The sequence below is a fragment of the Lutjanus erythropterus genome, chromosome 10 (genome assembly GCF_056507025.1).
Source record: "Lutjanus erythropterus isolate fLutEry1 chromosome 10, fLutEry1.hap2, whole genome shotgun sequence".
Lineage (NCBI taxonomy): Eukaryota > Metazoa > Chordata > Actinopteri > Lutjaniformes > Lutjanidae > Lutjanus > Lutjanus erythropterus.
Window position 1 is genome coordinate 31276164 of NC_139326.1, and position 26645 is coordinate 31302808.

The following is a 26645-nucleotide window of genomic DNA, read 5'->3' on the forward strand; positions in this document are numbered from 1 at the left end:
GGTGAAGGAGAACAAAATTATAAGAAAGAACAGAAAGTGTAGCTAAATGTATGAAAACCTGGATTTAAAAAAAAATAAAATAAAGTAAATCAACAGAGTGCATACAATATCAGTGAGTCGGGGAGAGGTGGTGAGGGGCAGAAGGAGCAACGGATGGAATGCTAACAGGGGGAGGAGGGGAGGGAGGAAAATTTCAGTTCTCAGCAAAACACGGAGCCAGAGAAGTTTAGAATATGACAAACTAAACAAATAAGTAATTAAATCACTGCCAAGGACCAGTGAGAGAAAACAGCCCTCTGTGTGCTGCTGAGGCAGATGGAAAAGAGCGGGGGATGGACAAAGAGAGACAGAGGGACAAAAAGTATGCTGCTGTATTGTAGATGTCCATTCAAAATGTCCTGAAACAAACTTGCAACAAATACAGATGAAACACATCATTAATACTCAGACAGCTGAGCAGTATGCAACCCAGGTTAAAAACTATTAATGATATTCAGCAGTGATTTAGCAATGATAATTACTATTACAGCCGCTTTGCTATGAAACAGCTCCCAGCTCCCATACAAAACTCCATTAAGGAAACGGGCGATTTAAGATAGCTACAGAGTAAGCCTTATTTTGAACTGAATTGTTGTGTTTAATGAGTTTAACCTTAGGAACTTTTTTATTACAGCCTTGTGTGCATTTTGGTTTATGTATTTTGTGTAAAGGAGACATTATTAGTACTTATTTTATTGTTTAGCCCTAACTGCCTAAGCATTTACTTTAAGCTAAAATTCTGACTGAGATTGATTTTTTGAACTTGGAACTTACGAGATTATAAATACTAACTGTTTTATGTGACCTGTTATAGGTCAGGGTTTGAAACTCACCATGGGCACCAAGAATGATTCTATCTTCTGTTCGTCTTTGTTCTACAAAATTAATTTAAGAATATTCAGCTAATACCAACAAATACCACTTGTTACAAGTAATGAACACTATGTTGTCAGGTGATGAACTGTGAGGCAGTGCGTGTAGTGGTAGACCGCAGCTGGCCTCGTGTTACAGCCATGAGTTAATCCACTGATAGCATTAGCCAGTCACTGTGTAAATAGAGCTGCACACGTATTAATTACTTGGCTGCCCCATCTCTCTCTGTGTCATATAATCCACACCACTATGAATGGTAAGTGTGTGTCAGTTTAGGTGTGCGTGTCTCTGTTTCAGCATATTTGTCTTGAGACACAGTGTGAGGGTATTATTTATGGCTGTACCATGACACACGCGACGCACTATTTATTTAAACCCCGGACAGGCGGAAGCTTGGTGCCGCTCAGTCTTGCAGGTTTTTTAAGAGATTCACAGAAACTCTTATCTATGACATACATCAATTCAGCAAGAGGAAACAGTCAAGACCTCGCCTGCTGCGTGTTACATATGTAAGAACTAATAAGAGAGAGGATATAGGTATGTTTAAACTTAAAGGTACAAGTCAGCTCTTACTCTACTAGGAAATCAAGAAATTCATATATTTTAAAATTGTACATCCTTGTACACTTACTGTGTCAGTTGTATTTTCAACATAATCTCCTGTTTTTATATTAAACTGAGCACTGGCATTAGAGAATGCAGTATATGCAGTTAAAATGATCAAAACTATTTGATGGGGTACCCCTATAGCTCACTTGGTAGAGCATACACCCCATAGACTGACACTATTGGTTCTCTGCAGCAGTCGCGGGTTTGATTCCCACCTGCGGCTCACTTGCTGTGTGTCATCCCCCCTCTCTCTACTCTCTTTCCTGTCATATCTTCCGAGTGCCTAGGATTGGGTGAGGGAGCAGCTAAACTGCAGAGAGAAAGAGAGAGTGACATTATCCCTGTAGCTCATTCGTCACAGTGAGTCAGTGCAATGGTGTCAAAAGTCCACACAGGCAACAGTCGCTGCAATATTTGTAATGCAAAATGCAGAGCTGGCGAGATCAACATGTCTAACCAAACACAAAATATATCTAAGAGCTGAAGAGTGTACAGCTAACATTTCAAAAAAATATAAAATAAAAAACGAAGTTGAAATTGAGAAGCTTGGATTTATTTTTGCAACTGAAATGACATTTTTGTTATTACAAAGAGAGTAAAGTACAAAATAAAAAGTACCACTAGGTATGTGTACTGAATTCCAGGTATCAGTACCATATCGGTTCAAACGTAATGGTACCAAACCCTACTGAAGTTGTTTCCCTTTGAATTAAGGACTGTACAAAACCAACATTCTCTTCACTGTGGAAGTCTCACTCCATGTGCACATGCTGTGCAGTTTTACTCAAACATGCAGCCAAGGTAAACTAAAGCATTTCAAATCTTGCACAATTTTTTCACCTGGTAAGAAAAGACAGCAGCTAAAAGCTAAGTAAGAGGATAATTCCATATTTAGTGTTTAATATAAGATGGCTACATGAAGTTCAATGTCACAAGGGTGCGTGCTTAAGAGTGATGGGGTGCATGGAGAAGACGAACCAGAGGGAGGGACACATTCAGGGTGGAGAAAAATCACTTTAAGATATTGTTCACACTGGGAAAAACGATGAAAAGCAGCAGGGGGTGTAGATAGGTCTAAATGGGAAGTCTAAGAGGGGCACTTTTAACAGCAGCACACAATGGAGCGTAGCCAGAGTGTATGGGAGGTTTCCAAGGGGGCAGAGGAGTATGTGGTTATTGGGGGAAAGTGTCCTGAAGACAGTATTACAGGGGAACTGTCGCAGGTCTCTATGGGGTAAATTGTTACGACTCTTACCAGAGGAGGAGGAGGAGAGGAGAGGGGAAGAGAGGGGAGGAGAGGGATGATAAACCCTCTAAAATCATGATCCTCTGGGATCACTCTGGAATTTCCTGTGCATGTTGTCCCATACTGCAACACACACTGCTACACACACCCATACACACACACTGGTAAAGCCTCCTGCCTCTAAATCACAGTTATTATGGGACCATTAAAATCATGATGGCATCTTATCTTCAACCATTTCCTTAAACTAAACAAAGTAAACTCTCAAGTATCACATGTCCACTTCAGTCTCATTTGGCTGCCTCTCTTCTCTTCATACTTTGATCTTCCTCTTGTTCCTCTTCAGCCCGCCACCTGTCTTCTCATCTTTCCCTTTTCTTTCCTCCGTCACTCCCCCATCTTCAGTCATTCACTGATTCTGCTTCTCAGCGGCCTCTTGTCAAGACCACCCTGCTGAACTCCAGTCTTCTTTCCTCTCATGTGTTCTTCTCTCTCATCTTGTTATTCCTCAGTTTTTCTTACCTACACTCTTAGAAATAAAAATGCTAACTAAAACCTTGAAGGGTTTTTGGCTTGACCTCACAGGAGAACCATTTATGGTTCCCCTTGGAACCCTTTCAGATAGTTCAACCAAGAACCCAACACAAAGGGTTATACCTAGAACCATCTGTGAAAGGTTTCACCCAGAAACCTCTATGAAATATTACAATGGAGAACTCTTGGTTACTCGCAGGATGCACTCTGGGGGTTATAAGTTTTTCACCTTCTAAGGGTACTAACAAGAGCCCACACAGGGGGTTCTATCCTGAACCCTTTTAAATTCCAAGGGTTTTATAAAGAACACATTCAGGGGGTTCTACCGAGAAACTTTTTATATTTCAAGGGTTTTACTAGAGTACACTCAGGGGGCTCTATAGAGAACCTTTTTATATTCTAAGAGTTTTTATCTAGAACCCTACCATGGGGGAGCCTACTGAGAACCCTTTTCTATTCCAAGGGTTTTATCTAGTTCTACCGTGAAAGTTTTTATATTATTGTAAAAAAAAAAAAAAAAACCTTCAAGGATTTCAACAATCCTTGAAGAACTCTTTCTTCCAGAAGGGGCTCTTTGGATGAACAATGTTCTTAACTGAACCCCTGGTTTTACAAAAAAACCTTGACAAACTCTTACCTCAAAAAGGGTTCTTCATAAGCAAATGGTTCTGGGTAGAACCCTTTTTGAAGCCTTATTTCTAACAGTGTAGTGTCCTTGCCCATTCACTGCCTCCTCAGTCCTCCACTCATCTCCTCCCGCTTCATTCAGTCTCTCTTAACAAACAACCCAGCTTTCCCACCAGGGTCGTCACGACAACGAAGCCCCCAGACTCTCCTCACCCACCCACCACCCGATCCCACCACCAGCAAATGAACAAACAAGACGGGAAAAAGGACAGCGGAGTTCCCAGTTGAGACCCTCCATCCAGTGTGACTTTGCTACTAAATGCTCATAGTTTACCCCTCAGACTGTCGTGATTATAACCATGGAGCTCCTCTGTAACCATGGCGAAGAAACTCTGCAAACACAGATGATGATACTTCACAAAGTCAGGACTGGTATGGGAATCAGAGAAGGGGGCTGTCCTTATTGAATTGGCCCAGCGTCTGTCTGTGTGTATGCATAATTGCGTGTATCATTGCATACTTATATAAAATATGTATATAAGTGTCAGTGCATGTGTCTGATGATCTCACAACTGTGTAATTAGTTGGAAAATAACAATAAATATGTTATCATCTATCAAAAGATTTGTGGCTGTCAGACGCTGTTGGTGTTACGCTTGGCACGCTCACGAAAAGACGAGCCACAGCAACACAGAACATGATGATACGCCTCAGCGTTCACTTGGTTTCTCCTTTCACAACATTCATTCAGGCTCTGGCTAATTCAGCAGTGAAAGATGCCAAGCAGAAGAGATGGGCTTTTGAATACATCCAAACTCTTTTGTAAGAAGTATTTTCTAGATGTCAAATATTTGCCTGAGACCATCATTCCTATGAATTAATTCTTTAGCAACCGACTCTCCGTTAAGCCCCTTCTCTGAACAGCAATCATAGATTAACAGCTGTAACTAGGCGCTGCAGGCCTGTCGAGCTTTTGCATTTCTCTACACATTGAAGTGGTGTGCATGGGGCTCTGAAAGGAGCAATACTCTGTGTCTCATGAGTTTGGAGGGTGGTGTCTTTTTTGTTGTCTTTCAAATCTTAAACGATGAGCAAATGAGCAAAATGTTTACAAGTGTGGCTAACTAGTTTACAAAATTCAGTAATGCTAGCTCCGGCCAAACTTGTGTTAGATGCCACTGCATTTGCCAAACTCATGGCTTATTCCCAGGGGTTACAATGGAGTTTGTTATGTGGACGGTTTGAGGAAGAGGATGTGGGCTGGTGCAGAATCAAAGTGAGCCGACGATGACAAAACATCTGGCTCGCTGTCTTAGGGCTAAACCTGCAATCGCAGTCCAGCTGGGCTGGCAGGGTCTGCTGCACTAATTTTGTCCCTGCACTTCCTTTTCCGATGTTCATAAATGTAATACTGTTGTCTATCATATCTGCATGCTGTATTTCACTGTCCGACCAATATTTGCTGGTATGTAGCCTTAGACTCCTTAGAGTCTTTTAGCTTTAACATTATATCATTTACGCAGCCATTAAGTAACTTACCATATTCTAGTCTTTCATACATAAGCAAGCTACACAAAAAAATCTGCTCATGAGAGCCATTGTTCGAGCCAACAAAATCTAAGGTTGTCAGCTAGAATTGAGAAGCTACTTTTGTTTACTTCTTGCAGAATCGAAGACCTACTGTAGCCACTGTGTTATCACTGTAAACTGCATGTGCAGTGAGAGAACGGAAAGCTTGACAGAGCAACAGCAACTCAGGAGGACGGGCTTAGTGAAGGATCAGTTAAACAGCTGTGTGGGAGCTACTCTGGAGGATCTGGAAACAACACAAGGAACACTGGGTCTCATTATCTCCTGCTTCAGCAGTTTGCAGTCCAAAGATTGCAACAACATTGTATCATATCTGCAATGAGTTTCAGTGTACTTGTGTGCCAGTCTTGTTCAGGTCTTGGTTTCACAGATAATGTCTCTGACACATGTAAACATCAGCAAAAGAATCCATATCTGTGATTTCACGGTGTAGCTGCTCAGACATCCCTAACAGTGCCTCAGCTGGGCTGAGGACACACATACATGAGCACACACACACCATGCAGTGTATTCTTCTCTTTCCAGTGTTTGAAGAAACACTAAAATACAGATGTTTTTAGACAGCTATCTGACACACCCTTGGAAATCACACTGCTGCACTCATGGCATTAGTTACTCAAACAAACAATTCACCTCAACCCGGTTCCTATTTTTCAGACACTCTGCACGAAAATTTCATCTTGTTTCACAAAGATAGAGCCAAAGGTTTCCAGCAGAGAGTCTCAGCCTTGATCGTGAACCGCAAAGGGAAACAATAACATATTTGTTGTGTTCACTGCTGTAGGCATAAAAAGGACAGATTTCCAGTGGAAACAATGTGCAGAGGGCATCTGGATTAAGGTCAACTGCGCCGAGGCACTTGAATGAACAAAAGCAGGACTTGACAGAAAGGTCAGGTGTGAGGATGACTGACAAAACACTGTGAGGGTTATTGTTCACCATCTTTATATAAAATTCTTACTACAGTTAAAATACACATGCCACACCTGCTGGGTAAGATTTCTTTTTTAAGGTTCCACTGCTTTTGTGTAACTAATCTTGAGGTTATTTTCTTCCTGACAGAAAACTGACACCGAGAAGAATAACAGCACTGCAGTGCCACCAGGTCATGAAACATTCATCAGCAGCCTTTTGCATCTTCTAAGGAGCAATTACAAGTCACGCTTCAGCACGGTGTCAATATGTGGTCATGCACCCAACAGTTTGCACATTAGGAGCCCAAATACACACACAAACACACACACACACACACACACACAAAATACACACATACAGCATAACCTCTTACAGTCATGTCTCATCATGCCTGAGACCTGCTATTATTCCACAGCTTCATCTTAAAGCCCAGATGAATCTAAACTATGTTTAACGGAGTAGTAAGCAGTTGTTTAGTGATTACTGTTAGATTCATTCTCTCATTTCATCTAAACAGAGATGCATATAACAGTCATTACAGCCATCATTGTCATCATCCTCCAACATGCCACCCACAGACATGCACACACAAGCTGCTGGATTCGTTTCTCAGTTATGTTGTCAGGTGTAAACCCTGTATCGTTGAAATGGGAGCTACGGTGGTGGCGTGTAATCACTAAACTAACTTTAAAAAACTTTATTTATTGGGATGTGCTTGTTCTACTGGGACCCATGCATGCTTTAAGGGACAGTTCCCCCCAAAATTAAGACTACATATTTTGTAGATTGTTTTAGTTGTTGGGTTTTTAAGATATCTGTTGCCTTCTCTTGAATACAATGGAACTAGATGGCTTGTGGTTACTCAAGATAATACACAGACCTTGTTGTGAGCAGTGTCATGTAGGAAGTTATTTTTTTAGTATTACAGTTGGCAGGAGTAGTTTGGTTAGGTTAGGTTAGGGCAGAATGTAAACATTAATGGCATCCTGCTTGGCTGAGCTAGCTACTGTGGCGATACCTTTGGTGTTCGGTAGTAAGAAAATTGTTCCTACATGAAACTGCTCACAACAAAGTCCAGATAATCTTGAGTCAGCGGGTCATGATTTTTAGAAAGATTTTTTTTTCAAATGTATTTTTCTGCTGTTTTGAGCACAAATGCCATTTAGTTCCATTGTATAGGAGAGAAGACAGACATCATTGCAGCCAATATCTACAAAACTCTGCAACTCACACCAAAACAATCAAGATGGAGAAACAGCACTACAGTTAAGTGGGAAAATACATATTTTTCATATTGAGGTGAACCATCCATTTTCTTTTTTGCCCTAATGCCACACTACGAGCACCTGAATCGTCCAGTGCCACTCTGACGATCGAGTCTCACAGACAATTATCCCAGATACATCCCTGTGCTGGGTTTAAAGGGGTCTTTGCACCACAAATTCATAACTTAGTTCTGTTAAGCCTGAAACAAAGTTAGCTGGATAGCTACACTGATAAGGGTAAGCTATGAAAAAAATAGCTCAAATCTCTTGGGTCACACGATATGAAGGCAATAACTAGCAGCAACAGCTTCTGTTTACTTTCTGTCACACAAGTCAAAAATGAAACAAACCTCCCTTATGGCAACTCTGAGGGAACACACTACCTCAAATACAGAGGGTTTTTAAATCACGATGTTATGATGGTAGAGGGCTGTCAGCTGTCAGCCATTGGCCCAACCCTTTTGCACACTGGAACTCGGGTTGCCAAATCAAAACAAAAAATAAGAACAATTCTTGCATAATGTTCCTTTAAACACAATAAACGCTAACTGGAATTCCTCCCATTTGTCCAAAACATTGAAATTTTCCAGTGAACCGGCACCGACGGAAATGCTCCACCAGCAGTACTGTGATAAGTGATAAGCTGTGATCTTCTTTGGAAGCCAATGGAGAACGACGTCACACAGTCAGCTTAAGTCTTACACAGGAAGCAGAGATAGAGAGTGAGAGACAGGCCACAGAGAGAGACTGGGCACTGGTCCAGTGTAACTGTCCCTTCGACTTTCCATTTACAGTGTACCGCTATTTATATAAAAAATCAATCACGTCCAGTTACCATTCAGTTTGATAACAACACTGTGTGAGGCCTTTGAAGCCTTATCTTGAACAGCCAGAGGAAACCAACCAGACTGCTTGTTTTCATTCTTTCGACAGTCAGCTGACCACAAGGATTCGTTTCAAAGCAAAAAGCTATACAACAGCTCATGTGTCAACAGCCATCATTAATATGCAATCTGACATTTGGGAACTGAACAAAAAGCAGAACCTGTGCGAGGAAGTTCAGGCAGGCTGTGAGTAATGTTGTCTTGATAAGAACATGATGATAATTATTGTTTATCTTTACAAAGAAGATGAGCCAAGAAATACTGCACATCTATACCCACTGAAACATGCACATCCACACACAATGGCAGTCCTGCGTGTCACCTTCCTACCTCCCATCCTCTCCCTGCACCCACAGGTGTATTCCATGTAGCGTGTAACTTTAGACCCAGGAACTTTTTAGGTCTTGGTTAATCATGCATGAGCCTGTGGAAATTCTGGCAAGTAGCAGCAACACAAACACCCCGGGCCTGTGCTGAAATAAAGGCTCCTCCATTTATCCTCAACAGGAGAGTCCCTTCTCAGTAGATCAGAGGAGAGGGTAGAGTGTTGCCTCTTGAATGAAAATGGGTAAGATTGATTACTTAAGTTTCCCGCAGACTGTCAAAATCAAACAAGATAAATGAAGGTAAAAAAAATAAAAAGAAATGATCTGTGTACAGATAATTAATGAATTCAGAAGGTTAAATGACATGTTCTACAATAAGAGAAGAGGAACATTATGAAGTCTTACTGAAATAAAGTGGAGGCAGTCAAAAAGTAAGTGTTGTCAGATGTGAATTTCTATTTCAAGGCTGGTAACCTTTAAGCATAAAATTCAAGTGATTGTGTTTAATTAGTTACGTACACTAAATACTTTGTTAAATTCTTGATTCTGACTGGTCAATTACGGCATTAAGGGCTATTATTTCTGAATAACAGACCGTTGCTATGCAGTTGCTAAGTGTTCATAGACACTTAAAAATGCTCAAATAATTTTAAAACTAAAATTTTGTCTCAAATGATTGTTTTTTCAGTACAGTACAGTGAACGGGTTAATATTGAAAAATAAACCTTTTCATGATGATTCGAAGACCTGCACCAATCTGAGTTTATTTCACAGTAATGACCCTTTCATTGTACATTATCAACTACATAGCTGATATCAGCTCCCACAAAAATCCCACACACTGTGGTAGCACTCCCTCTCTTGGGTGACAGAGCTACACAAAGTACTTGGTCTATACTTGGTCTCAAAGTCATGGTCTTTCTAAGTCTTGATATGCTCTGGTCTTGGACATGACATGGTCTTGGTTAGGTGGTCTTGACTGCAGTTTCTGAGCAGTTTGTTTTCTTTCTGAATATATGGCTACAGTACGTTTCATTCATGGAACTAGACAATCTGACCTAAGTCTTGAACTGGACGTTCAACCTAGAATGAACAAAGACAAGATCAGCTGGTCTATGAATACTCTGTCCAAACTGAATCACTCTGTTGCTACAATGAAATCAGATATTTACTTTATGTGTCACTGCCTGCTGACTGTAATAGTCCCGGTGAGAGAACATAGTGAAGTACTTAACACAAACACAGTACAGCAGTATCTAAATGCGAACGGCAAGAAAGAAGACTTAGAAAGAACCCACACCCAATTCTGATGAATAGAGGTCGAACTGCTCCAGTGCAATAGGAATTCCCATCTGATATGCTTTGTGAGGCTGAAAAAATTCTGTAAACATTTTTCTAAACTGATTTCTCCCCCTCCTTTACATGCTTGGCTAAGCTGGTGTTGCACACCATTGGAATCTTGGCTGAGAGACACCTCTGGTAAGACGTGCTGCTTTGGAAAATTGTTCTTATTTACTCTGAAAATGTGTAAAATTGGCAGCATGAACCACTGACTGAGGTGTTTAATTGAACTGTAAAAACAAGATGGATTTTTTTTTTTTTTGATTGTGTGCAAGAATGAAAAGCAAAGGCTTGTTTGAAATATGTCAGCATAGTTACTTCCAAACATTTCCATTTAGGAAAAAACACATTTAACAGCAGTGGCCTTACCTAAAGTGGCAATTTGAATAACTTATTTTAGTGTAAGATGGACATAATCAGGATTTCTGCTGCTAAGAATTAGAAAAAAAAAAAAAAAAGTTGAGAAAACATCAATTACAAGTCAACTGTCTTCACATTTTTTGAAATTTTTGATCTCACTCAGACTCTTAAAGGAGACATATGTTGTTATTGTGCATGCAAAAATGATAGTGCAGTCCAAATCGCAAGTTGGAGCCATAGACAGTATATTAAATAGGCTGCAATCCTGTTTGATATATGATCTATGGTTAAAGTGAGTTGTTTACCAACCCGTCCTCCCCAGACACAGCAGAAACAGGCAGGCTGCAGGAGCTCTGCAGGAACGCAGGATCCATGCAACATGGTAAATTAAAAATAACGATACATACAACACTTTAAGTTGATCAGCTGTTTATAAGTGTCAGTTGTCTGTCAATATAAAGTTAAACCTGTTATCTGAAAGTAAAACCCACTGCTCTGAAATAACACAATAACACAACACTGCCTGTCAAACTCTATTAATATTTTGTACAATTTAACAGTTCTAAACATCTACGCCTTCAACAAGATGATTAATGATTTGTTAAGACTCATAAATAGACACTCATTCAGCGAAAATTCAGCATCAATTTTAAATCTGATTAATGTGAACCAGACATACAAAACAGTTATTCAAACTTATTTCAACTTGTTTCCTTGATGTCTGATGACACATCCTGAATATTTTATGATTTATTACAGTAAATAAGTTTATATTACAGACTAAACTAAAAAAGAAAGTTTTGCCTCCCAATATTTTTTTTGGGGAAAACATCTTAATTAAACTTAATTTCAAGGCAACTGTCTCGACTAAATATCTAGTTTTTTGTCAACTTACACTCTTTTTATTGAGATAATTTACTTTTCTTCTTATAAAAACTTTCAGTTTTAGGAAAAAACATGTATTTCAAATATCGGTGAGTAAACTGAAACTGAAAGTGGATAATTTAATGGTGAATAACAATTTCTAATTCAATATTTTCAGTTGGAATAATTTAACTGTTAAGCACCCAAACAATGACAAATTAGGTTCACTGCTCACTGTCAACAATTTTTTGAAATGCAGATTTGTTGTGACGACAGTTTTCTCAACTTTGTTTTATCTTGTATTTCATGTTCAGAGGATTGGACAACATTCCTGGGAACATTTGCATTTTTTTCTGTTTCTCTTTCTTTCTGTCTCTCAAAAAACACACAAAGACAAAACACATGCAGTCAGTGTAGGTTTCCAGCCTGCAAGTGGGACACTTTGTAGTCCTCAGTGGTCTGGGAGACTGAGGACAGACCTCCAAGGCTGTATGTTGAGCAAAGAGGTCTGAATGCAGGACGCATTGAAATTGCTCCTCTTTTCTTCAGAGTCTCACCCACAAAGGGTCTGTTTCCCATTCAGGACACAAGGTCATTAGATAATACACACGGGGACCTCAAGGCCACGCAGTGGGGGCGGGACCGCTCCACAAAACCAGCCTCCTACCCCTCTCCCCAAACTTCTCAACGCTCCAGACTCACTTTAATAGTCTCTGCAGGATGCGTGTGCACACCCAGGAACAAACACATTCGCATGCAAACTCACACGCACACACATATAAAATCACTTCAATGCACTCACACGCGAGGTGGGTGTCTGTTTCTGTGGTTTGACAGTGGGAATCATGACATCATCGTGTCCCCCTCCCACCTCTCTATTCAGTCACTGTGGAGTTATTTAGCCTCCCAAAGTGGGCCCAATGAATGCTGGGGGATTTCTCTCTCTGTCTTTTTTCTTCTTTTTTGTTCTCTTGTAAGCAGCACAGCCAAACACGTGCATGTTGTGGACAGATGCATCTGTATGTGTGTGTGTGTGTGTGTGTGTGTGTGTGAGAGAGTTTGTGTGATAGTTTGACAAGCAGTGGGACTGGCAGAGATACAATCCAGATCTGTTTGACACTGAAACTAAGGGTATGGACATAAAATAAGTCACAGACCCATTTTTATCGGGTCATTAATTGAAAAAGGAAAATGCACATGACATTTCCTCCAATAGTAACAAGCAACACCAAATGAGAAACAGAAAGCAACTCCCAACAATTTCAACAGTTCAGGGACGGTTCAGATTATGTGATGTGGTTTTGAACAAGGTACTTATCAATAGTCAGTGTATTGACAACAGTGTATGCCCAGTTAAGAGAAGAAAGGATACCAACATGGGAGCTAAGCAATGTGCAGCTGTGGACAGGGTCAGCAACAAAAGGTATTTGCTGCTTAAAAAAGGGCCACCTAAAAAAATCAATAAAAGTTTAAGTATGCAATGTATTAACAATATTTCAACCACCGTACAACCACTGCCACTTTTAGAGATTTTCCAAAGGCAAGAAAGAATGGAAACTGAGCATGTTGTGCATGAATGGGGAACTTCTTTCCAGACCATTCATGAAGTTGTCAGATTTCAACTTCTCAAGGTCAACTCATGGCGTTCTGAATCATATATCCTAAATGGTGTCACAAAAAGAGAAAAAGAAAGAAGGTAGAAGAAAGTGTGGCAGAGAGAGATGAGAGACAGAGGGAGATGGAACAGAGATGGACAGAATCAGTCCTCTACTTCCACATGAGAAGACATGTGGAGTTAGGCGCTGGCCTACTTCTCCAAACTTCATCAGAGTGAGTGGATACATGGAAAGAGTGGGGTCATAGTATATCCTCCCTGTAGTAGCTGAGTATAGCCAGTGACAACATGTCTGTAGCTGGAGATGACAATGCCACACACACACAGACACACACACACACAGAGAGAGAGAGAGAGAGAGACAGGAAACTGGAGAAAGAGGATGAGACAGGCTGACAGAGTTAGAGTTTGGTATTGTTTGGGAAAGATGGATAGGTCACCATAGTGACAGACCAGCCAAACCTTATGACAAAAGGAGAGAGTGAGCCAAGTTTCAGGTGGTCAGGTTACAGCATGACATTATAACACGTATTCCAGAGCAGAATAAACTTTTCTTATTTTTGCTAGTATTATTATCATTATTATATTGTTTCATATATGCATGTAACTTAAAAAAAAGTAAAAAAAAAAACAAAAAAAAAAACCAACAACTTTTCATGTTAAACAATCATCCAGAGGTGAAATGTAAAAGCTCCTCTGATGAATACACTTGTGTTTGCTAAGCTGCTTTTCCACCCAAAGTACTTGGAAGTTTTAGTCCCAAGAAATATGTTTCGAGGAACTAAAAGATCAGGCAAATTAGTTCACTGACATATGAAAAAGTGAGAGCTCTTTTACAAGTCATTGTCAGACAGGCATAGTTTTTGTCTCAATTTTGTCCTCAGCATAAATGCTTAATGAGGTCCAGATTTAGTCATTGATCCATATGCTTTTTTCTGCCACCCAACGTTGATGTGTCAAAGCACAATCAACGAAAAAAGGGGTAAAACTGCTTTTTGGCTGCAGATTAATATGGGGGCTGAAATGAAATGCTGCAAGTAGTCAGTCTATTAGAAATATTTAGTACTGCAAGCCACACCCCAAAGTTCCTATACTTTTGGAAAGCGTGACTCTCTGAGCACTGAGGACTGTTTGGGACTGTTTCGAACCTGATCCCTGCTGTGGAGTTGCACTGAGTTCCTCCAGAGGTTCCTAGTCCCTAGGGTAAGTTTCAACGGTGGAAATGTGGCTTTATACTTGGATTTAGGGCAACTAACAACTAGCAATACTTATAATTTTCTTTCATTCTTTCTTTGTAGTTGATTGGTCCATAAAATATCAGAAAATGGTGAAAAATGTCAACCAGTGTTTCCCAAAGCCCATGATGACGTCCTCTATTGTCTTGTTTTATGCATAATCCAAAAATATTCAGTTTACTGTCATAGAGAACTTCAGAAATCAGAAAATATTCCCCTTTTATGAAGCAGGAATCAGATAATTTTGACTTTAGTTTCTTTGAAAAAAAACTCTCTCCACACCTGAATGAGTGACAGGTGCAGCACAGATAGGTGCAAACTGAAAATAAAGAGAAGGACTACCACACACTGTCTCACTTACTACTGAATTATTTCATTAGATTATGATGTTCTGGTCCATCTGACCTTCATCTACTTTAGAACTACTTTAGAATCTGCTTTCTTTTCTACTCAAATTTTTAACTTTTATTTATTAATTCATGTTTTTTGGTTTGTTTGTTTGTTTTTCTTAAATTAATGCCCAATGTCTTTCCAAAAACATGACCTGGCTACTCAAGATAATTTGCAGACCTCATTCTGAGCAGCTTCAGGTAGGAACTACTTTCTTTTGAGTAGAAAAGAAAGTAGTTCCTGTAGATTCCACTGCAGAAGGAAAATAGTTCTCACATGAAACTGCTCACAACAAAGTGTGTGGGTTATCTTCAGTAACTGGGTCATGATCTCTGGAAAGAGACATTAATGTTGAGTTTTTCAAATATATTTTGATGCTTTGAGCACCACAAGCACAGTGCAATTTAGTCCCATTATATTCAAGGGAGGGCAGACATCTCTACCAGATACCTATCCAGATGGAAAAATATATATTTTTGTGTATTTTGGTGATTAATGCAACAAATCAATTCAGCACTGCAGCTCGACTTGAACTGCAGTCTGAATACTGGTTCTGTATTCATGTTTTAATGCCTTGTATTTATAGTACACATCTTAGTTATCACTAACACTTTAACACTTATCAATAACACTTTAACACTTTAATCATCATTATTGGTTAGTCGGGTGAATGGTACTCATGCATGCGTGTCTGTCAAAAAGAGCCTCTCCCTGAAAGACAACCCCTGTCAGAGATCAGCAGCAAATCAGCAGAAACATGATCCACGGCACAAAGAATGAAGCCTCGCAGCTCCTGCGGCAGAACAGCAAAGTCACGGAGCGCACGGCCCAGCTGAGGGCAGCGGGCCGCCGGCCAGGTGCTGCGCTCTGAGCCTCCCACCCACCAGCCGCCTGGCGTGCATAATGGGCGGCAGTCCTCACCTCTCATCTCCGCTCCTAGAGGAAATAGGATACAATGCATCCCTGTGCTCATAAACTAGCCTGCATCCACACTGTCATTGCTGGTCCAGGTTGCGTGCGCTCCCTGAGCTGGCCAACTCCGTATCCCTCATTGGATTAATTGAAATGAAGCCACGACTTACGCAACAGCCAACCTGGTTATGCGTAAATGGCTACAGTTTAACTCAGTCGAACAAGATGGAGAACGCGAAAGTTGCATTTAAGTTTCAGATTCAACTTTTAAACACGCATAATTATAAAGTTGACATTAGATGTTTTATGTTATGATGCAGACAAACAGGATTCTGATGCATTTTTTGTTCAAGAGCACTAAATGTGTTACCAGTTGGTGGAGGATCTGGGGTTGAGGATGTCCTCTTTGGCCGTGAGCAGCGACAGGCTGTAGGTATCAAGGTTGACCGTTCGCTCACTTTTGCTCATGATGGCAAAAGTTTCCAGGACCAGACCACTCCCGACAGCTTCTCTCTTCACTGGTCCCGACGGCTTCTCACCGGGGTCGGAGGAGTATCAGCTGGGAAAACAGCCACAGCGGAGCACCGAGGGTCGAAAACAGCAGCAAAGCTTTTGCAGGTTCATGCAATGTGGGGCTTTAAGTTCCAAACTGGAGCGATCCGTGCAGGCGCAACGCGCTCAGTCACAGCGTGGAGGAGACTGCGACTGCACACTGGTCTTTGTGCGGCAGGGTAGGAGAAGTTTTCAGTAAAAAGCCCCACCTCCCGTTGAGAGAGTGGAAAGGAGAATGACTTCACTCACTTGGTCTATTAGAGGAAACACAACCACTCAGTAATACGCACAGATCATCAAGCATCCTCTGTAACCTGATACTCACTTTGTAACCATGTCTTCTTCACCTTCCTCCCACCGATGTGACATTTGTCGTGTTAACCTTTATATATATTTAGTAATATCAATTTATTATTTTTTCTAACGAACCTAGGCAAAAACGGCACAATTTCATGATTCATGATTTACTCTCTCAATGGTGCATTCTGCATTTAGAGTAGGGCACATTTTGCATTTCTCTCATACTCAGAGACTTGTCTGCTAATTATCCACACCATTTAAAGATGATTACATGTGACATCTTGTTCACAATATTTATTGAAAGGAAGATGTCAGATGGTGCAACTGACCCCTAACCGTAGGAAGAGTTGCATCATGATCAGGGGACGGTTGCAACATATATGCAGTTTACAGCTATTATGCTGTTGTGACTCCTGATATTTTGCATATTTTCACACCTACAGCAGCTTAGCTATTTTTAAGTTTTTAAACTTTGCACTGTCTTAGCAACTTTCTATTCATTTCTTACACTATCAGTTTTTTTTTGCATGTCTTTACATCTTCAGGCCCAGCATGTGACCCTGACCCAAGGAACCCAGTGGGACCAAACAAATAAAAACAGTTAACAGGCTACACAATAAACATCTGTAAATACATTAAGAAAAAAAGTATGTTGATTTGGTTCTCTCTTGTTTCACATTTGCTTTGACATGCAAATGTTTGTTTCCCATGCCAGTAAGTTTCTTTTGAATTGAACTGAATTGGAAATTGCAACATATTAAAAAATACATAAAATTTTACTAATTAACTTTTGTTTTTTGTCACAATAAGCATATTATTCTGCACATTACATTGGCTTACAATAAAAGTATAATATTATGTATTTATACAATAACATTGTAGTATCAATTAGTTATTTAGTTAGTAATATTTTCAAATAACAGTTATTTAGATGTGTTTGACTAAAGAAAGGGCAATCTTTTACACACAAACAGTGTGCACATGTCACAGATGGGATTCAATCTCTCTGTATTTCAGTGTGAGACAGGAACAATGGAACAATTTGCAATGCAACAAACCTTTATTAAACATGTACTGATTTTACAAAATTGCATCTGTTGTCATACTCCAGTGTGTTAAATACCCTTCTTCAGCTTTATTTCACATTTTGTATTTGGGTGAACTATCATTTTATGTGCTCCACAATGACTAATTGTGTGGTCTTGATATGGCTGCTTAGCTTGGGGACTGCTGCACCATGCTGATGCAACTCAGCCAAGACACAACACACTGACCTAGACATGTCAAAACATATCACTTGGACATCAATGAAACAAGAATTCAAACAAAGTAAGTTTTGATTAATTCATAAATTGATTATCCCCCTGGCGCCTCTGTCTTCAAAAATGTAAACAAAAGTGGTAAAGTGACTTCTAGGGTACTTGACCAGTGGACAAAAAGTGATAAAGTGTATCACAACTTTAAGCACACTGGTGCCCCATCATATACACTTGGTTCTCTTTTGATTTATTTTTTTTGTTCCTGCCCCTCAGACTGTCTGAATCCGCCACTTTTAATTTGTAGAGTAGAGGCCTCAGAACAGTGTATCTGTGATACCCTCATCTAGGCAATGTATCCTCCACGATACAGACATTCAAGACCTGCATCTCAAAGTTTTCAAAACATCATTTTTTATTTTTCAAGAACGAGAACATAGAAAATCATCCTTAAAGAGATATTGTCTAAAACAAAACACCTGTTAATATATAATAAATATGAAAAAAGAACAACACTTATGTATGCTGCTCTTGGATTTTGATGGTTTTATTGAATGTTGTCATGAAGTCAAATGCACCCATATTGCCCCTCCTCCACAGCCTGTCAGATGACTGTATCCCCCAGGATACAGAGATCGTAGTTATTGCGCCACATCCCTGCTTACATAACACTGCAAATGATTGATGGCTGAGGGTCAGCAGCATGGAACAATCCAATAAAATTATTTATTTTATTTTTTTTTCAAATAAGTGTGATTGCCGAGCTTTTGTTTGAGCAAAAAATCTACAATAGGAATTGTTGATGTGGTTTAGTGGGGCTTACAGGGGCAAGGCGGCAGCTTTGGATCTGTCAGTCTCTCTTTGTCTCTTTTTTTTGTCTTTGAATCGGCCTCCACTGGCCCTTGGCAGACTCCAGAGAAGCCATTTACAGTGCAGGCAATCTGATCGAGCCAAAGAAGGGCCAATTTCATGGGAACTGAGTCTGAAGCAGGCAGCACATAAAAAAAGAAAGCAGAGGAGGCTGTTTCAGTGTTTAAGAGCGGCTGGGGGTCTGTTCAATGGCTGCCCGACACTGACACACACGCACACACACTGACCACACACTCACACAAACACTGCTGCACATAAGAGTACAAGCTGTGAACTCAAACTCCCTCCAGACATGCAAACACACACACAGTCATGCGCTCACATACACACTCCTGCACTGGCATTTGACTGTGGGTCGGTGGTGGCATGGAGGGGTTTAAGATGTTGGATTATGGGAATGTTCCTGAGCTCTGTAATTTACTTAGCAGCCATTCTTAGATAATCCAGGGCAGATGTAGAGGATAAAAGTCACAGGTTTTTTACGTCCTGATGTGTCAGGCTCAGGACGGATTTGACCTCACGAAATTTGTGAACATTTATTATGCCATGTTGTGCTTCTCACTGCTAAGATCTGATCTAGAAACAGTCCACAGTGGTTGAGTAATCCTCTGGTTAATATTGGATTGACACAGTCACCCAGTGCAATCATTCATGAAAATAACCACTTCCTTTTAAGGCCAAGAGCTTCAATTTATTCCTTTTTCATGCATACATCTTCAGTCAGTGTTGCAACTATTTCTCAATTATGCCAGTCATGGAAACAATGTCTGCTCTGCAAATACAAAGCAGTCAGTATTCAGCAGAAGTGGGACCAAGGCATTGTGTTGCAAGTCACAAGTTAGTCTCAAGTCTTTGCATTCAAGTCCCAAGTCAAAACTGGCAAGTCCCATGTCAGGTCGCAAGTCCTAGACTTTGAGTTTTGAGTCCTGAACATGTCAGAATGGTGTCTTCACCAAATATAATGCAATTTTAACAACAGAGCCCTGATTTACAGTTCTCTGTGCAACTTCAAATGTGGAAGAAGTTGGACGTTGTTGCATCTCCATCTATAATTTTTGACCCGTGTGTTTTGCACACTGCAACATTGCACACTGGGCATACTACACAAAGTTTTTTATACGCAAACAAAGTTATCTCTGGTTTAATTTTTCCAACTGGAGCTCAGTAACATCACATTAGTGCTTTATAGTTCTCTCCTGCAACTTGATTGCATGCTGATGGACTGGTTCAAACAAAGTGTCAACTTGCTATGAATGAATAGTGTAACCATGTTAGTTGATTCAGGAAATGGATAGATTCTTGGCATGCATTTTAAATAACATACTTTTTCATTTTTGAGCTTTGGGGAAAGTATCAAGTACTTACAAGTCAAAATTCTCCAGTCCAGTGAAGTCACAAATCATTAGTCTTAAAGTCCAAATTGTCCAAATTGGCAAAGTCCACACCTTTGGTATTTAGATTAGAGGAGGGCTTTAAAGAAGAGGTAAAAATAGTGTCAAAAGCTATTACTGTAACCCTGACTGTGTCATTTTTTGTTTGGAAAAGTAAACATTTCTCCCCAAAAAGCCCACATCTGGTAAGCCCTTCCTGTGAGTTGTGCGAAAAATGTTGCATTAGTTGTATAAGCAAACATGCAGGACAGAACAGACAGATTATGGCATTTTGGCCAAAGCTTACATGTCCGACAGACAAGGGGCATGACATCCCCTTGCTGCTATTATTCTTACAACTTCCTGCTATTAGAGGCTCTCCTGCCCTTCCAGCCTCTCAGCTTTTCACTGTGGATGTGAACGGCAGTGCTGTTATGCTCCGCTTCAGAGGACTCTGGCATTTCCTTTTGCTGGGGTGCGGTGGCAGCTGTTGTTGAGGATGGGGTCTAAATGTGGGAATGATTGTATGTCCAGTGGGGATTTGGACATGTGTGTGTGTGTGTGTGTGTGTGTGTGTGTGTGTGTGTGTGTGTGTGTGTCTCCAAGTGGGGATTTTCTCCTCATTTACTGAAACTCCTTCTCTAATTGTCACAGGCTTTTTGTTCAGCTTCCTGGCCTCCTGATATAGTCTAAACTAACAGAGTGTGGGTGACAGAGTGTTGAGTGGTCCAGTCACACATAACATCCTCTCGTAGTCACTCAGAGGACTCCAGGAGCCATTTCCACCCAGTTTCAGATCCCAACAAAGCTCAGAAACTGCCCTAATCGAAGGCATTACAACCTCCTCCTTATCCTGTATCACTGGCACTGCCCTCTCCTGAGTCAAATCATACCTCTCTGACTGTCATCAGTTCATTAGTATAAATAAATCCAACTGTAACACAAGGTGTTCCCCAAGGTTCTGTATTTGGTCCCATCCCCTTCATTCTCTACATGCTTCCCCTTGGTCACATCAGTATTATTCATCTGTAGTTTTTGCACTCCCTGAGGTTGCCTTTCTTGTGGAATCTTTAGAACAATGCTCTCTCTTCAATCATACAGGTCTTTATTTTCCTCCCATATCACCCGCATGAGGTGGTGAACCATGCTGGTGGAGGTTTTGGTTTCTATTATTGCCTGCTTTTTTATTTCTACCACCTACCACTTTGACGAACTTTAATGGCACTATACAAATAAAATATATCATCACAATTATCATTATTATTAAATTCTGAGCAAATCTCTTAGATAATTCATTGATGGATAACATCTCCTTGTACATGTGATTGCTCCACCAGCTACTGATGTGTGGTGTTGCGCAACACGCAAAACATAATCTCACTCTGAATTGACAAAATAAACTTGCTGCCACTAAACAAACCACTTCCTTGTAGGAATGGATTAGTCAAAATCCTGTTCTCCTGGGACGTATCACGTCTGTGTGGTAGGTTTACGTGTGCTCAGACCAGATGGGTCAGAAATATGTTTGGGTTCAGGGGTCACAGCTTGAGCTTTGTCCTCCTCTTGTCCTGCACTACACTAATAACATATTTTCCACTGCTCCTTTTTGCACGCTCGGAGAGGCCTGGACCTGCTCTCATATTTGAGTGTGTATGAAGAGTTTCAGTGGTATAATCTTATGTTCAAGCTGTCATAAATATAGCCTTTCCAATGCCATTGTCCCATTGTCGTGCAAAATTACAGTTTTACAGTACGAACTGCTGGATTATGTCCAACATTTTTACCTGTAAGTACCACTTGTGCCACGTGTACTTCAAACTAGTCAGACCATGTTGTACATAGCACTGTTTTTTCATCACGTGGAAATCATTATGCAATGTAGCTTGTGAACACCAAGAGCAACCAATGATTAATAGTCAGTTATAGCAGTTAAAATCAGTGGTGGAATTTTACTAAGTACATTTACTCAAGAACTGCACTTAATTACATTTTTCAGGTCTTTGACAACAAACTGCAAAAAGAGCTCAGTTTGTTCAGTTCAGGATCTCAAAATTTGCCCAGAGTAAACCCTCTTCACCCAAACAAATTAAATTAGGATCTGTTCAGTTATCAGTTTAATAAAGAGTAAAAAGAGTAAATCAACTCGCCAACAAAGTTAATTAGAGATCTCTGGACAGGGTCAGTTGTTTGGTTCATGCTCAAACAGAAAATCAAACAGCAAAAGTTTGTGAAAGAAGAAAATAAATGGAAAAAAAGGGAAAATGAAGACCTGGCGTTCACCAACTCACCTGCAATGAAGTGAGATTATTGATCGGCTGATTCTGGAGATATTTGGTCTTTTCCGAGGACTCACGTGGCGATTTTCCCATGCCGTCTTTCAGACACCATCACTTCCCTTTTACCTCTATTGCAAAGGAAGACACGTGGCCGACTACTTGAAAAATGGTCAGTGATTGGTTGTCAGGATGGACAGGTGACAGGCTTCATTCATTAAAATTAATTCATTTTCTGGATAAGAAAACTGGATAAGAAAATGTTTATAATTCATAGAAATTTCATTAACTGAAGATGAATAAAAAGTCAGTACATTTCCTCATAAAGAATTTAAATAAAGCAAACATTAGATATCACATATCTGAGTTTCTTTATATATTTTTTAATTATAGTAATATTTTATTCGCCTTTATTTCTTTATTTCATTTCTTTGTCATTCTGTTGTATTATTTTATTCTTTATTATTTGTTTTCACTTGTAAATCTTTTATTTTCATATTTTTGGGGCCAGTTAATAAAGAAGCATTAATAATAACTTTATTTACCAGAAAAATAAGCAAACATTAAAAGGCACATAACTAGTTCTAAACTAAAACACTGTTTTAAATTGTTTTTAATTCAAAATGACATGCACAGTTTTAGTTTTATTTTACAATATTCATATTTACTCTGTTCTGCTCCAGGATGTCCAACAGGCAGGTTTAACTTGTGCTCACTGCTGTTTATGTGGGAACATGGACTGTTTGTACTATCTAAACCATGGATGGACAAACTTTTTCCCTTCAAACTCAAACTTACTGTTGGGCCGTGAGCCAAAAGCACACACCTGATGTGTTATACAGATACAAAATGATCCCAACTTCTATTAACTTCCTGTGCAAAGAGTCGCTCTATCCATCTGCTCAGATTATGAAAAATAATTAATAATAAAGGATCCTATTTAAGGAGGGTTTTTTATATTCTTTTTTTGGGGGGGGGGGTTGCCTGTCTATTGAACAAGACAGGTGAAGGTAGACTGGAAAGGTGAGAGAGACAAAGGAAACAGCAGACAAAAAGTAAAAAAGTGCGGTGGGATACTTAAATACAAGAGTAATGTACTTAGTTACATTTCACCACTGAAAAAAGCATAATATCTAAGTACTTGGTTTGTTTAAGTGAACTCAACTCAAGTACACTGAGTTTTGCAGCGTTTTTTTTACCCCAAAGTACAAGTAACTTATTTAAAATGAGTGTTAATAACAAGTTGATAAAAACTGAGTCAGGTGAACACAGTATTTGTAATTAATATGCTATTAATAATGCATGAAACATCAGTGGTTAAAAAGTAACCGAGTAGTTTTTGAGAATACTTTGTTCTTTTACTTAAATATTTTAACACCATCTTTATTTGTGCTCAAGCAATATTTCAGTAATGTAACAGTACTTCTACTTGAAAACAGATTTTCAATAGCTTCCTACCACTGAAACCGTAGCAAATGCTTTCAGTGAAACTGTGATATTACTTGTTGGTTCAGTGAGAGACTACATGTGTTTTTAACTTCAGCATCTTGAAGACACTGCGACATCTCATTGCTGTCTCTCACCTCCTCCCGTCATGATAATGCTGAGCTCAGTGGAGGAGTCGTGTTGTTGCTTTCCTGGAGGCAGATAATGAGGTGGATGTGGGGGAGCCTCGCCGATGGCAATGACAGACTACAACTGTGTGGAAGTTAGTTACAAGTGATACACACATTTATCTGCGTTCACATTTATCGGACAGACAAACTCACAAACATTCCAGCGGCTGGTGTTTCGTCGCTCGGCCTTGAAAGACAGTTGAGGTCAATTAAAGGTGTCAGACAGACGTGATTAGAGAAGGAAACACCAGAGATATGTGGCAATGCAGGAAACAAAATACACACGCCTGAAAATTTGAATCATGAGAGTAGTCCAGCTTTATACTCTTAAAAAAGGACATAATGCTTGTTTAAATTTCCATCAGAAAAAATAGACATAAATATAAAACTAGTAAGATTTATCTTAAAATCACAAGGAAAAACAATAAATTGTTAATATGGATATAAACCTTTAAATAATATTTGATTACAGATAATAACTGTCATTTAAAATGCATTTGTATGTAATTTAATATATCAGAAAAAATATGGTTTAAATAATATAGTAATTTCCTGTACAAAACCAAGAAATAAATCTATTTTGTAATTATTGACATAATCCTTACAGTTGTGTTGTTAATTTACATTGTATGTAATTTAAAAACAAACAAATGTATATCTACTGTGTGATACTGTTATTGTCTGTAAAATTTGGGATTTTTTTACAGTGTTGGAAAGAGAAAGAGAAAGAGAAAGAAAAGAAGCTTCAAACATACCCTTTGCCTGTGTATGTGTGTGTGTGTGTGAGAGAGAGAGAGAGAGAGAGGCGGGGGAAGAGAGGTCGACACATTCTCTGTAAATCTGGGTGTCTTCTCATCAGGCTTCCAGGTGAGGTCACTGCTCAGCTATGCGCCTTCACAACAACCCTGAGATATCTTCCCCCTAAGCCTCGGTGTGTGCAAGTGTGTGTGTAGATGCAACTTTAAATCACACTCTTACCTCGGTAAACACAAACACAGAGGCCTGAAAAACACGCTCTTCCAAATTGCTACCTCTTTCTCTCTCCGCTTTGTCTCCTTTTTACTCATTCAGACTGAATAAACATAAGCTTTTGACTTCCTCGTCCTCGTCGTTTCAATGCTGCCTCGCTCCAGTGAAATATGACAAGCATAAACAAATGGCAGGGTTATGCGGAAATAAAAAGCCACCACAAATCTCTGTTGAAAAAAGAAGCTGTTTTTCCGTCTGCTTTCCCATACAAAACAGACCTTAAATTAGACCCATGGTGTCAGGATGATAAAGTATTCATAAACTTTGCTTTGAGAGGCCCTGATTTAGGGGGTGTACGCATGTGTGTGTGGAGGGGCAGACAGTTTTGTTTATGGAGCAGGCCATGGGGAGGTCTGGACCAACAACATGATGATGAGACACACTCGGAGGAGGGTGACATACACAAGAATGTGCCGTCACTCCTCAATCAGTGGACCTCCTTTGGTATAACTAGTGGGTCCTTTATAAAAACCTTTGTGGCATGTGTGTGCATGTGTGTTGTTTTATCCTTGAAAGCGCTGAAGCTCTGAAAATACATTCTTGTTTGATCAAGTCATGCACCCTCCCTGAGTTTTAAAGGGGCACCTCACTCCACAATCAAAAATACATATTTTCCCTCTTACCTGTGGTGCTATTGTATCTATCTAGATTTCTTTTGGTGCGACTTGTCAAGTTTTGGCTGTAGAGATGTCTGCCTTCTCTCCAGCAGAATAGAACTAGATGGTGCTTAGCTTGTGGTGCTCAAAGCACCCAAAAATACATTTGAAATACTCAAGAGCAATGTCTCTCTGCAGAAATCATGACCCAGTTAGTCAAGATAATTCACAGATCTTGTTGTGAACAGCTTAATGTAGGAGCTATTCTTTTTACACAGAACTACCTGCATGAACCCTGTCACCACACGGAAGGAAATGTGCATCATGAATGAGAGGCTCCTCCTCCCTTACCTGTAATGCTGTTTATCCATCTATCTATCCATGCTATTTTGGTGTGAGTCGCAGAGTTTTGGAGATATTCGCCAAAGAGGTGTCTGCCTTCTCTCAAATAAGATGCAACCAGATTGGTCAACTGAAATTCTACCTTCTTTTCCAACATCTCCCCAGCCTGTGGGAATAGCCACATTAGCACAAACATGCTAAAGCCAAATTCAACAGGATAGCCAACAAAATAAACACTAAAACAACATAAAACATGGCAAAACTATGCAGCTTCCAAGGTTGAAGCTGTTTCACGGACAGCCAGTAATGTTATAGATCCATCACTGAGTTTGAACAGTTACTAGCCTTCCTCGATAAAACAAGTCCGGTGGAGTAAAATTCACACACACACTGCCAACAAACATAAACTTGTTTTTCCTCTGAGGCTGGAGGCTAATGTCAAGATTTGTGCTGATACTTTGACGCGGTGTCAATTAGTTCAGAGCCGAGGAAATGATCAGTGAATAGCTGATCACTGTGTATGTCCTGCCCCCCAAAAAACAGTCGATTAAGAACGCTTCTCTCTTAGGAAAGTAGCGCCAGCAGCTGTCTAAATGACTAATGATAATTTGGTTGGACAAGCGCATACTGACCAGCCAACCCACCAGCCAACCAGATGGTGTCAGCCTTACATGGTCTTACAAGAAGGAGCCATGATGTGCAATTCCTGCTGCATGGTAATACGATTGGCAGATGTAGCTGTTCATAACAAGTTCCGTGGATTATCTTGAGTAACCCGGTCATCATTTCTGTAAAGAGACATTGCTGTTGAGTTTT

The 26645-nt window shown here is 39.9% G+C and overlaps 1 protein-coding gene across 1 annotated transcript in view; it reads right to left on the bottom strand.

Moving 5' to 3' along the window:
- LOC146320687 (uncharacterized) overlaps positions 1–16357 on the bottom strand; it is a 52854-nt gene extending 36497 nt beyond the window's left edge. The window contains exon 1 of the mRNA XM_084729032.1: positions 15996–16357. Within this exon, the coding sequence (XP_084585158.1) occupies positions 15996–16093 (98 nt within the window). The 5' untranslated portion in view covers positions 16094–16357. The remainder of the gene's footprint in view (positions 1–15995) is intronic.
- Between the last annotated feature and the right edge of the window lie 10288 nt (positions 16358–26645).